Here is a 13196-nt window from a genome sequence, read left to right as displayed (position 1 = left end):
CTGTCGCATTTTGCAGATTCATTTAGCCTATTAGCAAGGGACAAAAAATGGTTATTAAAATCTTCAGGGGAGATGGTTGTGGCAGACCGATTTGAGTTCTGTTTAGATTTACCTAATATGTTATTAACAGCACGCCAAACAGTTGCAATATCTTTCTTGTCCTCGATTAATGTATTAAAATAATTTGCTTTTGCTTGACGTGTTAATTCTGTCACTTTATTCCTTTGTTTCTTAAAATCAGACTTCATGTTGTTTGCTTTGTAAAAGGGACATGGCTTCTATAATCTGTTCCGTCAACCATGGGGGAAGAGATGGATATTTCACTCTGTGGTGACGTAGTGGGGCATGCTTATCCACTATAGGATAAAATATATCTAAAAGGGCGCCCAACGCTTCGTCAGCAACAACATGATTAAACACAGAGAAAAATGGTGCTAAACTGAGATCAAAGAAGAATTTGGTTTCATCAAACGTTTTAAAGCTTCTATATTCAATAGTTGTATGGCCCTTGTGCACCGGCTTAGGTAACTTGAACGACCAAGAACAAAATATTGAACAATGGTCACTGATGCTTGAAGGTACAGTTTTCACGTTTGACACCATGGAGGTATTATTAGTGTAAATGTGGTCAATCAACGTTGATGTTGTATCAGTCAATCTGGTTGAGGTGTTCACAAGTTGATGGAATCCAAAGAGAGATGTAACTGAGCGCCAGGCTGTCTGGGTTTTATGCAAGTCTATGTTAAAATCACCAAGTAACAAAAATTGCGATTATTACATTTGATGTTATCCATCAAATCAATAAAATCGCCAGACCAAGCCGAATTGGATGCGGGATTTCTATATACAAAACCGAGGAGAAAAGAATTCGAATTCTTATAAGAAATTTCAAGCCAAAGGCATTCAATACTTTTCACTTCCAGATCAGCCCTGCGCTTAACAAACTTTGCAATGGAATCATGGACATAAACAACAAGACCAGGTATGTTGTAATTCCATACTGTCGCGTCAGATAACAGCTAGTGAGGTATCTGCAACATATCATCACAGATACGTGAGTCCAGCCTAGTCTCTGAAATCCCAAACAAATGGGTTATGGGAGAATGTTGATTTAATAACACGCAGAGATCAGGAATTTTGTTCAAGAGATGATAAATGTTTAAGTGTCCGATATTCAGTCCTGCGGCTGGAGCTAGTGCCGACATGCTTATAAATGTTAAGAGTACACGCAGAAGCAGACACAATCCGCACACACTGGACGTTGTAGAGTGAAAGTTCAAGATTTGCCAGAAAAGGCAAAGTCCTTGTCGTCTACGAATTACACAATAGAGTTCTCGATCAGACGATATGGAGAAGTGCTAGAACCGAAGGGAAAGAAACACACTCTTTCCTGTGTCCACGTCATGTCACACAGAGAGAGAGAGAGAGAGAGAGAGAGAGAGAGAGAGAGAGAGAGAGAGAGAGAGAGAGAGAGAGAGAGAGAGAGAGAGAGAGAGAGGAGAGATAGAGAGAGAGAAAGAGAGAGAGAGAGAGAGAGAGAGAGAGAGAGAGAGAGAGACAGAGACAGAGACAGAGACAGAGAGAGACACAGAGAGACACAGAGAGACAGAGAGAGAGACACAGAGAGAGAGAGAGAGAGACAGAGAGAGAGACAGAGAGAGAGACAGAGAGAGACAGAGAGAGAGACAGAGAGAGAGAGACTGAGAGAGAGAGAGACAGAGACATACAGACAGAGACATACAGACAGAGAGACAGAGACAGAGAGAGAGACAGAGAGAAGAATAAGAATAAGAATACTTTATCATCTCATAGAGAAATTCAGGCATGGTACATGACAATAATACAAACAAGACATTGATTTTACATAAGACATATAGCACTATATAACAGGGCAGGTTATAAACACACCTCCCACATACCTCTCTGGACATTCCTTGCATTGTGCTTACGCTTTCAGACATGAACACATCCATATCTCACTTACACATCGCACACATGGACATTCTTATACGCTCAACTTACCCATTCACACATGGACATTCGACCACGCTCCACTGACACATTCTTATACGCTCCACTTACACATTCACACATGGGCATTCTTATATGCTCCACTTACACAGAGAGAGAGAGAGAGAGAGAGAGAGAGAGAGAGAGAGAGAGAGAGAGAGAGAGAGAGAGAGAGAGAGAGAGAGAGAGAGAGAGAGAGAGAGAGAGAGAGAGAGAGAGAGAGAGAGAGAGAGAGAGAGAGAGAGAGAGGATAAGGTAAGATAAGGTGTGATGAGAGATAATTCTTAATTAATGGTATAAGCAAAAGAGCTGCTTATTATAATTTTGTTCGTATCAGGGTTGGCAGTCAAACTAAGACGTAAAAATGTATGATTTATTTGTCTCGGTGAGGTGCAATTTTACCAAATAACGGCTGACCAGACAACAATTTCTTTTCCGTTATTTTCACATCAATCCCGGTAAACTACCAGAAACTTTCGGTTAACTCATACCATGCTCAACGCTTTTCAGATGCTGGCCAAATTTGCTGAGGATGACCGCATCGAGCAGATGAACGCCCAGAAACGACGCATGAAGCAGGCGGAACACAAGCGACAGGTGGAGAACCTGCTCGAAGAGAGGCGAGTGCTGTATGCCGCCGAGCGCGAGCGTGAGGCCTTGGAGCGAGCGGAGGAGATGAGGATGGAGGACTTCCGCAAGCACATCATCGAGGATGAGAGGAAACGTCTGCTGAAGGAGCACGCCTCGCGCCTCTTGGGATACCTGCCTAAGGTCAGTCTTGGCTTTTCTTGTCACAATACTTCAGTGTTGTTCTCAGGCCTCGGTCTTCAGTCACTCACGCATACTATTTGATCTGACCTCTGGCCAGTCGACCATCCAATAGTTTTGTTACGTTGGTCTTCTGACCATCAACTTTCCAACAAGACAAGACAAATCCAGGATATTTTATTTGGACTTTCAGATAAATAAAATACGTATTTTTATTTGGGGTCCAAATAATGTACATTCCTCTGAGGTTAGGAACAACACTAATAGTTTTGTTAATTGAAAATTGCTCTCTACAAGGATGCTTTATGGTGGTGGCAGTCTGTGGAACGCCTAAATCTGTTTCAAATCTTAAAAAAACTTTGCCGTCAGTCAAATAATTCCTTCTGTAACTTTCCTATGAATCGTCTAGGAACAACACTGATACTTTTGTAAATTGAAAATTGCTCTCTGCAGGGATGCTTTTTGACTCACATGCGAAGCAAAAGTGAGTCTATGTACTCACCCGAGTCGTCCGTCCGTCCCGTCCGGACGTCCGTCCGGCCGTCCGGAAAACTTTAACGTTGGATATTTCTTGGACACTATTCAGTCTATCAGTACCAAATTTGGCAAGATGGTGTATGATGACAAGACCCAAAAAAACATACATAGCATCTTGACCTTGCTTCAAGGTCAAGGTCGCAGGGGCCATAAATGTTGTCTAAAAAACAGCTATTTTTCACATTTTTCCCATTTTCTCTGAAGTTTTTGAGATTGAATACCTCACCTATATATGATATATAGGGCAAAGTAAGTCCCATCTTTTGATACCAGTTTGGTTTACCTTGCTTCAAGGTCAAGGTCACAGGAGCTCTTCAAAGTTGGATTGTATACATATTTTGAAGTGACCTTGACCCTGAACTATGGAAGATAACTGTTTCAAACTTAAAAATTATGTGGGGCACATGTTATGCTTTCATCATGAGACACATTTGGTCACATATGATCAAGGTCATGGTCACTTTGACCCTTATGAAATGTGACCAAAATAAGGTAGTGAACCACTAAAAGTGACCATATCTCATGGTAGAAAGAGCCAATAAGCACCATTGTACTTCCTATGTCTTGAATTAACAGCTTTGTGTTGCGTGACCTTGGATGACCTTGACCTTGGGTCAAGGTCACATGTATTTTGGTAGGAAAAATGTGTAAAGCAGTTCTTAGTGTATGATGTCATTGCTAGGTTTAGTTACCCTAAAGGTCGAGGTCAAGCATGTGAGTCGTATGGGCTTTGCCCTTCTTGTTAAAAAGTAGCCGCTACTTCTCCGCTACTTTAGTAAAATTTGTAGCCGCTACATTTCCGCTACTTTTTTACACAAAGTAGCCGCTACTTTTCCGCTACTTTTCAAAAAGTAGCCGCTACTTTTTCCGCTACTTTTAACTCCACACAAGCAGTAAACACAGAACAAGAAATCAAAGTCAGAATACATTTTATTTACAAAAATCTTCACTAAAAAACAAAAGTTAAAACGATCACGCAGAGCAGATTGAATGCAAGCATTCGAAATGAAATGACAGACGTAAAATACTGAAGTAAAATACTGAAAACGTAGACATACCTGCAAATGAACCTTCAAGTTGTAGGAAGAGGTTTTTCCACACGAGAACACTTTCGCAGGAGCGCAACCCAACAAGCATTTAAATAAAAACTTGTCTTCCTTCTCCTCGATGAAAGCAAAGCTTGCTAAAAAATTATCCAAAAAACTCGGTAATACACGTCCGGCTGCCATCGTTTGCTCTTGAGAATGAAGTGTGAACTGAGTGTGAATGATCGATCGATCATTGAGTAGGCCTATCGCGATTCAAAACAATGTAACTTCCGGTGTAACTTCCGGTGAGTATTCGCCGAAAACACTCGTTAGCAGCTCATAAATCTGTGACCACGCGATCAACACAAATGTCCCTAAAAGATTACACATGTAGCGGAATTTGTAGCGCAAAATCGCTATTCGCTACAAAAAAATAAGTAGCGCCGCTACTATTTCGCTACTTTTACAACTTTCGAAAAAAAAAGTAGTTTACCGCTATTCGCTACTTTTTTTTGTAGCGGCGCTACATTTTGTAGCGGAAAATTCCGCTACATCACAACCCTGTGTAAAGGTAAAGGTCAAGCATGTGAGTCGTATGGGCTTTGCCCTTCTTGTTAGTGGTGGCAGTCGGTGAAACGCCTAATGCTTCTTCATATCTTTAAAAACTTTGCCGTCAAATCAAATAATTCCCTCTGTAACTTTCCTATCAATCGTAACATACATGATATTAAAAGGAAGTCTTGCTATCAACTTTTTCAGGGAGTGATCCAAGGACAGGATGACCTTGAGATGCTTGGCCCGGAGTTCAAGGATGCGTACACCCGCCGACAGATCGACCCCTTCGACGAGAGCGCATGGGATCAGCCACGATAGACGCAACTGTGCCTGACTTTGGTTCTGTGATAGAAAATCAAGTTCTGAAGGCATTTTTCTCGTATTTATTTTCTGCTACTTAAGATCAAACACAAAGTGTAAATTAAGTTTTGGACTGTTCAGTTATGATTTTGTTGTTGAAAAATGTACTGAATAAAAACCAGGATTTGTTTTGGGGAGTTTTGATTTCGAAAGAGGATTCAGAGTTTGCTACTAAATGTATTTTACCAACATGGCTCACTGAAGTTTCTGTTAATTTAAGACCAGAATTAACTATACGAGAGAAAGTAAGATGAACAGGATTTTAAAAAGAAAACACGAATGAATAGGTTTCAGGAAAAAACTCTATTCAGCTTCATAATTAAGCAGGTAGCTAGCTAGTTGAATTATTTGAATTATTCAGACCTGTTTACCCTTACGATTTTGGCGTAACTTATTACGATTTTCTGCAAAAAATATGCTATTCCGCTATCCGTGTCAAGACTACGATTTTCATAAATAAAAAAAATGTAAAAAAAAAAGAATTTTTTTTTTATCTTTGGCTCACGTAAGTGTATCCTATGCGATGATAAACTTTGTCTGTCTGTGCGTGCGTGCGTGCGTGCGTGCGTGCGTGCGTGCGTGCGTGTGTGTGTGATAGAAACTTTAACATTTCCGAGTCTATGGATAAAGCTCGCATAAGAAGATTACGTCTCGGTCAAAAGTGTTTGACGTGTGTGATAGAAACTATTTGAAGACGTCACATTATGACGTAAGAGGGTTGGACGTCACGCAAAGGAATTACTGAAAGTCTCGGTCATTGTTATTGTGAGCGGGCCGAGACTAATTGGCAGATCCAGGGTCTCCCTTTCTTGCACAGTTTCACCTATGCTTACTGTGTGTGTGTGTGTATGTGTGACAGAGTGATTGAGTTTGTGTTACTGTTTGTCGATTTCTTACGTGAGCCTTGAAGGCTTCGCCTCTTGTTTTTTATCAATTCACATGTTTGGCATTGGTTTTTTTCAATTCTTGTGGTGAAGTCTCGCCCTCACTCATTCGGCAAGTGGAAGTACAGTAGAGAAGCGCTTGACTCACTGAAAAAGGCCTACTACGAGCAAAAGAAAAAGAATCAGTGATGCATGTGCTTTTGATGTGATCTTCTTTGAAATTATGATGACTACAAAAACTGACTGATGTGTTTTGTTTGTGAATGATGGATATATGTGCATGATTGCGTTTCGCAGACACAGTTGTCATGTGCGTTGTAATTGGTGACGAATGCTGGATGATTACTATTTTTGTGCCAGGATTACTATTTTTGGGGCTGAGCATTACTCCAAAACACTTATGGGGGTAAACAGGTCTGATTATTACATTGAGAAGTGGGGAAAAAAAACAACCAAACCTACACTAGCAAAGAATGATTTATCCAAGCAAACCAGATAAAAAGCCACTGTCATGTCATGCAAGTTTGCCTGACGGTAAAAATTCATGATGGCATTTAGTCCGCATTGTCGAGGTACAATGTTTTTTGAACCTCAAAAGAGTTAAATTCAGTGATGTGATTGTGATGTTGAAAGAATGAAAGCCTTGGTATGTTTCTTCAAATTACTTGCTGTTAGTTCCCGCTTGTTTGGGGCTCTTATAGATTTAGAAAGCCAAAGTACAGATTTGAGTTGATCGTGTGGACTATAGTTTATGTTGGATTTGAATGTTGGACAATGTCATTCCAAATATTGTTTGTGAAGTCCATGACCTTCAGAAGTACAGTCGAAACCTCCCTCTGTGACCACCTCTATATAACGACCACCTGCCCATTACAACCACCTAATAGAATCAGGGGTGGGACTTTTCCACGAATCCGCGGATTTCCGCGGACACAACATGAATTCCGCTGGGGTAATCTTTTTCCGCGTCCCATTTCATCACAGTATCTATAACTTGTTGACTGAATGATATGGAGAGAAGTGAAGATGAAACAGAACACTGGAGGCTTAAGAGTTAAATTGTGCTGACTGAAAACTCCTGATAACTAATAGTCATGTTGAGCTTCAATGCATTGGGCGTCACTTGGATCATACTATTGCCAGTATTAGATTATGGATACATGGTTCATTACGTAAATATGCACCATTACAATGTTACAATTGTTGTGTGAAAGTCTGTTTTTTGTTTGGTTGGGGTTGTTTTTTTGTGTGTTTTTTGGGAGGGGAGTGAGGAAAAACATTGTCTTTTTTACCTGATCCAAACGAGTTGAATTTTAGTCTCAGAATGCACCAGATTGCACAGATTTTAATGTACCATTTAAAAAAAATGTCAGGGGAGCATGCCCCCGAACTCCCCTACAAAAAAGGGATTTCCTCGTTTTTCATCACAAGAGAGTCCCACCCCTGTAGAATCCTGACAAACATTTCTTCAATATAATCACCTTTTCATTGCAACCTGTTCACAATGACCAGTTTGGGTTGGTCCCTTGGGTGGCCGTTATAGACATACAGGCTCGACTGTACAAATTCTGTGTTCTGTTAAACTTGTTTCTTTACTTATGATTCCTGGTTATGCATTGTCTGTAGCTTCCTTCTTCGTCTTCTCCGTCTTCTTCTTCTGTGTTCATGGTCTGCAGTAATTAACATCCACATATTGTGTTGTTTGGCGGGGATGTAGCTCAGTCGGTAGCCCGCTGGATTTGTATCCAGTTGGCCGCTGTCAGCGTGATTTCTTTCTCAGAGTCAACTTTGTGTGCAGACTCTCCTCGGTGTCCGAACACCCCCGTGTGTACACGCAAGCACAAGACCAAGTGCGCACAAAAAAGATCCTGTAATCCATGTCAGAGTTCGGTGGGTTATAGAAACACGAAAATACCCAGCATGCTTCCTCCGAAAACGGCATATGGCTGCCTAAATGGCGGGGTAAAAAACGATCATACACGTAAAATTCCATTCGTGCAAAAATCACGAGTGTACGTGGGAGTTTCAGCCCACGAACGCAGAAGAAGAAGAAGAAGTGTTGTTTCTTTGCGTATGATAGAAGAGTGTTCGTTTTCAGTCCATCTCATTTGTTGAACAAAAGTTGGTAAACAAACTCTGTATGCCAATCGCTAGCAAGCGGCATGTTTCTACATGTTGCCAGCGAGCATGTGGAAGACACGCCACTTGATAATGATTGACCTTGTCACATTGGATTGTTTGACCTCTTTTTTCCAAGGAAAAGCAACTCTCCACGGCGCATATACCTAAATTTGACAGTTATTTTTGGAATTCGTCATCTATGGGCTTTGTGACTGTGATATATATTTAGATAAACCTTATGTATGCATTTGGTGACATGAGATTTGCATGTGAATTGTAAACTGGTTGACACTTGAGAGATAAGGAATGTCAAGGTCACTCAACTCTGCTGAGAATTAACCATGATAGAATCATGCGTGCCACAGACATTGTCACTGATTTGTGCAGTACACTGATAAATTAACCCTTATCACAGTGTACGTGAACTCATAGTGCTAGAAAGTGGCAGTGTGTCCTATTTTAAAAACAAAATCTGTGTCAGATTTGTTGATGAATCTTCATACATATCTAAGGGGTGTTTTGTACATCTGTGTAAATATATTCTGAACATACATTTTGAAGAATGTTTTTCATATTGAAGTCATTATGTTATGTGACTAAGAATAAAAATGTGGCCATTTCTGCGAAAAGGGACCCTGTTGATCTAAGCCTCTGATTGGAGAAACGCGGGGTCAAAGTTAGAGCAAAATGTAAACAAACTTTGCTGTGCTGACTGATGTCCACTTCAAGTTGAATTTCTAAAATGTTCAATGAATTATCAGCGATAGTACAATGAACAGCAATTTAAAGTAATGGAAAATAGTCTTGGGATCAACATTACAAACTTCTAAAAATGTTTAGGTTCATTCCTCCTTAGGAAAAACACATCGAACCGATGACAAGTTGACTGCGATGATGCCGAAAATGGCGACAGAGTGTTTTGTTGTGCTTCGAAAAACATTTTTTCGTCGCTAGTTTTGGTCAAGTTAAAACAACTTACCTACTTTTTTTTTTAATGTTTGACAGTAAGCTTAATATAAACTTTCATCTGGAAGCACATTCAGCAAAGTGATGTAGCCAAATCATCACACAGCTACATTTCACTAGACGGATCTATACGCATAGTTCAGGTAGATCTGACTTTCACGCGACCGTAGCACTGTACGAAAAAGCAGACGACAAACGCAGTTGCCCGATGAAGAACAGTTACTCCCCGTTTACATCTTTAGTTGCTTCCCTTGCTAAAGTTACTGATATTTAGATCAGTGGTTACTGACTGGGGCATTCTGTTCTTTGCAGCTGTGAATTCTGATAGTGGAAGGGCAAGTCAGTCTTCTCAGTTGAACACGGAATGTTCTGCTGACAGAAGTCGCTTTGGGATAAGACAACGATTTTGTTGACGAGGTCAATGCTGTTAATTCAGAATTATTTTGTTGCACTTCGCCCGGACATTATTTTGTGACTCCGAAGTCGAAGCAGATCTACTTTGATCACGATGGTGTTGTAAACGTTCATGATGACAACGCACACTACTAATCGGTTAAAGAGTTCTCCAAGAGCATAGGCCTATTGCGAAGCAAGGTCTTCCTCTTCCTGATCGTTTGAATGCCCGGACATCGTAAATGAGAACCTGTTGCTCTTACCGTTTGCTGTCTCCACTTAGATCTATGACAGGCTACAATTTCAGGTAAGTTACCATATAGACTGCAGTGTGTGTTTTGTGTGTGTGTGTGTGTGTGCGCGCGCGCAGCTTGTGTGTGTGTGTGTGTTGTGTGAGGGTTTCTGTGTGTGTGTGTGTGTGTGTGTGTGTGTGTGTGTGTGTGTGTGTGAGAGAGAGAGAGAGAGAGAGAGAGAGAGAGAGTGTGCGCGCCTTCGTGAGCGAGGCTGGTACTACATATTGTTCATACGAAATGACAAACACAGGTTACAAGCGATAACGCGCAAAAGTACTGGTTTATTATTTTACATCTGACACTAGGGATCAGTAATGTATATATATCGTTACAGTACCACGTATTGCGGTAAAAAACTTATGAACAGAAAGAAAAAGAGAAAAGAAAACAAATTATTAGACATGGCAAAAGTATCAAATGCATTAACAAGACACGAGAAGTAAAAACAAGAAAAATAAACAATCACAAGACAGGAGAAGACAAACAGACAAGAAAGTTACAATTACCAAACACTCGTTGGTTAGTCCTTCAACAACAATAAAGAGTTACGTTCTGTACGTTCAACAACAATAAAGAATTACGTTCCGTACGTTCAACAATACCATAAGCACTAAGAATACTCAAGAAACTTAGCATACATACGTTTAAAACCAAAATGGCTACTTTCAGAAAAATACAAAACGTTGACTCATCAGGCCAGGAATACAAAGCAAACTGTCAGTGTCATACCAAAAAGTCTCCTAACGACAATGTTCCTGCGTTAATCAAAGTCACAAACAAGATATTTACTCATCCACTTTCCCTCAATAACGTTACAAGAAATAAGCCCGTTTACAAACGATCACCACAGACCGCAAGCTTCTTTTACCTAAATTCTTTTAACGTAAGGCTGAAAAAGTCGGAGAAAACGTTTCACTTCGAACTTCGTTAACCACAGAAAACACAAGTTATCATTATAAACATTAGCGACTTTCTAGCGTCTACAAAACATTGCTGTACGTTCACAACACTAGAACAGTTGAACACACAATAAAGAAACACTACAACAAGTCAGACTTTCAACTCACGTTATACATAAACAACTCACAAAGTAATTACAAAATGGCGACCAAAACACAACACAAACAAGTAACAACAAAATTACCTTATGCGCTGTGTGGGTTGACCAGCAGTACCAAAAACGTGTTGCCTCACAAACGAAGGGCACAAAACGATTCACACTTGAGAAACAACTGTCTCCAAGAACATTACGTTGACGTTAAAACATAAGAAACACTCCGTTGGTTCACTTGATAACCTTCATACGTTTACATCAAAACCAAACGCTTCCTAAAACCCTCAGATCGACTGACGAGACAGGAGTCAAGCAGCGGTATTTATGGAAACAAAAACCTAACATGGAATAGTTATTCAAAAGTCAAAGGTCACCGGATTGACCAACCAACAACATTCCTAAGACAGAATCGGGTGAAACTACTATTTTACAACCAATCAGTAACCGATCACGCACTCCGTGCATGCCCAAAACTTAAAACGGTATATTTAACAGAAAGAAGACCAAGGAACTAGCTGACATCACAAAGCTAAAAACACGTGAGTCACACGTATTCTAAAACTTGCAACGCAGATTCGCAGGGCTCACCTCAAAATCAAAACACGGAAAATATCACGTGAATCTCACGGTGTTCTAGAACTAAACGACGCAGTTTGTGACACTCCGACCAAAACCAGGTCACAACAACTGAACAAGGAGCACGTGAATCTCACGTAAAAATATTAACGCTCCACAAAACGGGTCACAACAAGGTGCCACAATAAAAACACGGTTTACTTCTTTTTACATCGTGCAATGGCTTGAGCAAACGTAATTACAACAAAAGTAGGTGACTGCATGCCACATCGGCATGCACACTCCCACCGGAAATTATATTAATATAATTTACTTCAAAAACCTTTGTACAAACATATTCCTTATATCAAAAGAATAACGACGCAGATTTAGACATTTCAAATTTAGAACTCAAAATCATTGTGTTGCAAAACATTTACACAACAATATTATGGTTCAATCACTTTCAGGGTTTCAACACATCACGTTTCAACTAAATGCCGTTAGTCATTTACTCGACGGCATAAAAAAAAAACGCACCACTTAAACCATAAATGTCTGTTACATCATCTGGTATAAAAACAAACTGCAACAATCTACAACTGTCAAATTGGAAACACACTCCAAAGTTCAATGTTCTTTCAGTTCGCTTACACAGCTTTGTCTTTGTGATTTTCACGATCTACTAACACAGTCATTTTGTGAATAGGTCGCTCTAATATGCGACTATCACCAGTGGGACGGCCGTGATTGTCTAGAGCCTTTGTTCCAACATGCACTTTCACTCGTCTGACCAGTCCATCAGATCCCGGCATCACTTCGACTACACGAGCCATGCACCACTCTGATCTGCACAAGTTCTGGTCATGCAAGACAACAACATCTCCCACCTGTACGTTTGCCTGGGGACGTTGCCAGACACGACGTTTCTGCAAAAGTGAAAGGTACTGGCTCTTCCATAGCAGCCAGAATTCGTCTGCCATCCGCTGGACACAGCGCCAACGTTTCCTGGCGTACAGGTCTGGATCTTCAAACACACCAGGGGGCGGAAGGATGGCACCTGACTTCATGGTGAGGACGTGGTTGGGGGTCAAAGGGCGTGGTCCATCTGCCGATTCCAATGACTCGACAGACAGTGGTCGACTGTTCACGATGGCCATCACCTCGTATAGGAACGTACGAAGTGATGAAGTAGTGAGACGCTGGCCTGATCTTCTGAGAAGACCATTCAGGATGCTGCGTACCGTTCGGATCTGACGCTCCCAAACGCCACCCATGTGACTAGCTGCAGGGGGGTTGAACTTGAACTCACATTTGCTTTCCAGCATCTTTGATGTCAGTCGTTCAGAGTCCATCTCCTTCCATGCCAGTTTGAACTCATTGCATGCACCTACAAAGTTCGTTCCTTTGTCACACCAAATGCGTGATATGTTTCCTCGCATGGAGACAACAATGCGTAGGGCGTTGAAGGAATCACTTGACATGTCATTCAGGGTTTCAATGTGGATTGCCCTAGAGGCAAAACACATCACGATCAGCCCGTACAAGATTAATGTCATGAACTTGACGCAGTCATCACGGTACTCATGCTTTTTCTGGCGTTTCAGGCCCATCAGACGTTTGACTGTGGCACCTCTGTTGTCAGGGAGGGACGGTTTCTCTGGTCGAAATG

At 41.0% G+C, this 13196-nt stretch overlaps 1 protein-coding gene across 3 annotated transcripts in view; it reads left to right on the top strand.

Moving 5' to 3' along the window:
* The window catches only part of LOC138950897 (meiosis-specific nuclear structural protein 1-like), a 27603-nt gene extending 18719 nt beyond the window's left edge, over nt 1-8884 (top strand). For all 3 annotated transcript variants that reach the window (XM_070322596.1, XM_070322598.1, XM_070322597.1), the window contains 2 exons: nt 2521-2781; nt 5103-8884. In XM_070322596.1, the coding sequence (XP_070178697.1) occupies nt 2521-2781; nt 5103-5216 (375 nt within the window). In that variant the 3' untranslated portion in view covers nt 5217-8884. The remainder of the gene's footprint in view (nt 1-2520; nt 2782-5102) is intronic.
* Nucleotides 8885-13196: the final 4312 nt, after the last annotated feature.

This window comes from Littorina saxatilis, linkage group LG16 (assembly GCF_037325665.1).
Source record: "Littorina saxatilis isolate snail1 linkage group LG16, US_GU_Lsax_2.0, whole genome shotgun sequence".
NCBI lineage: Eukaryota > Metazoa > Mollusca > Gastropoda > Littorinimorpha > Littorinidae > Littorina > Littorina saxatilis.
Note: the sequence above shows the minus strand (reverse complement) of the source record. Positions and strands in the feature narration are given on the sequence as shown.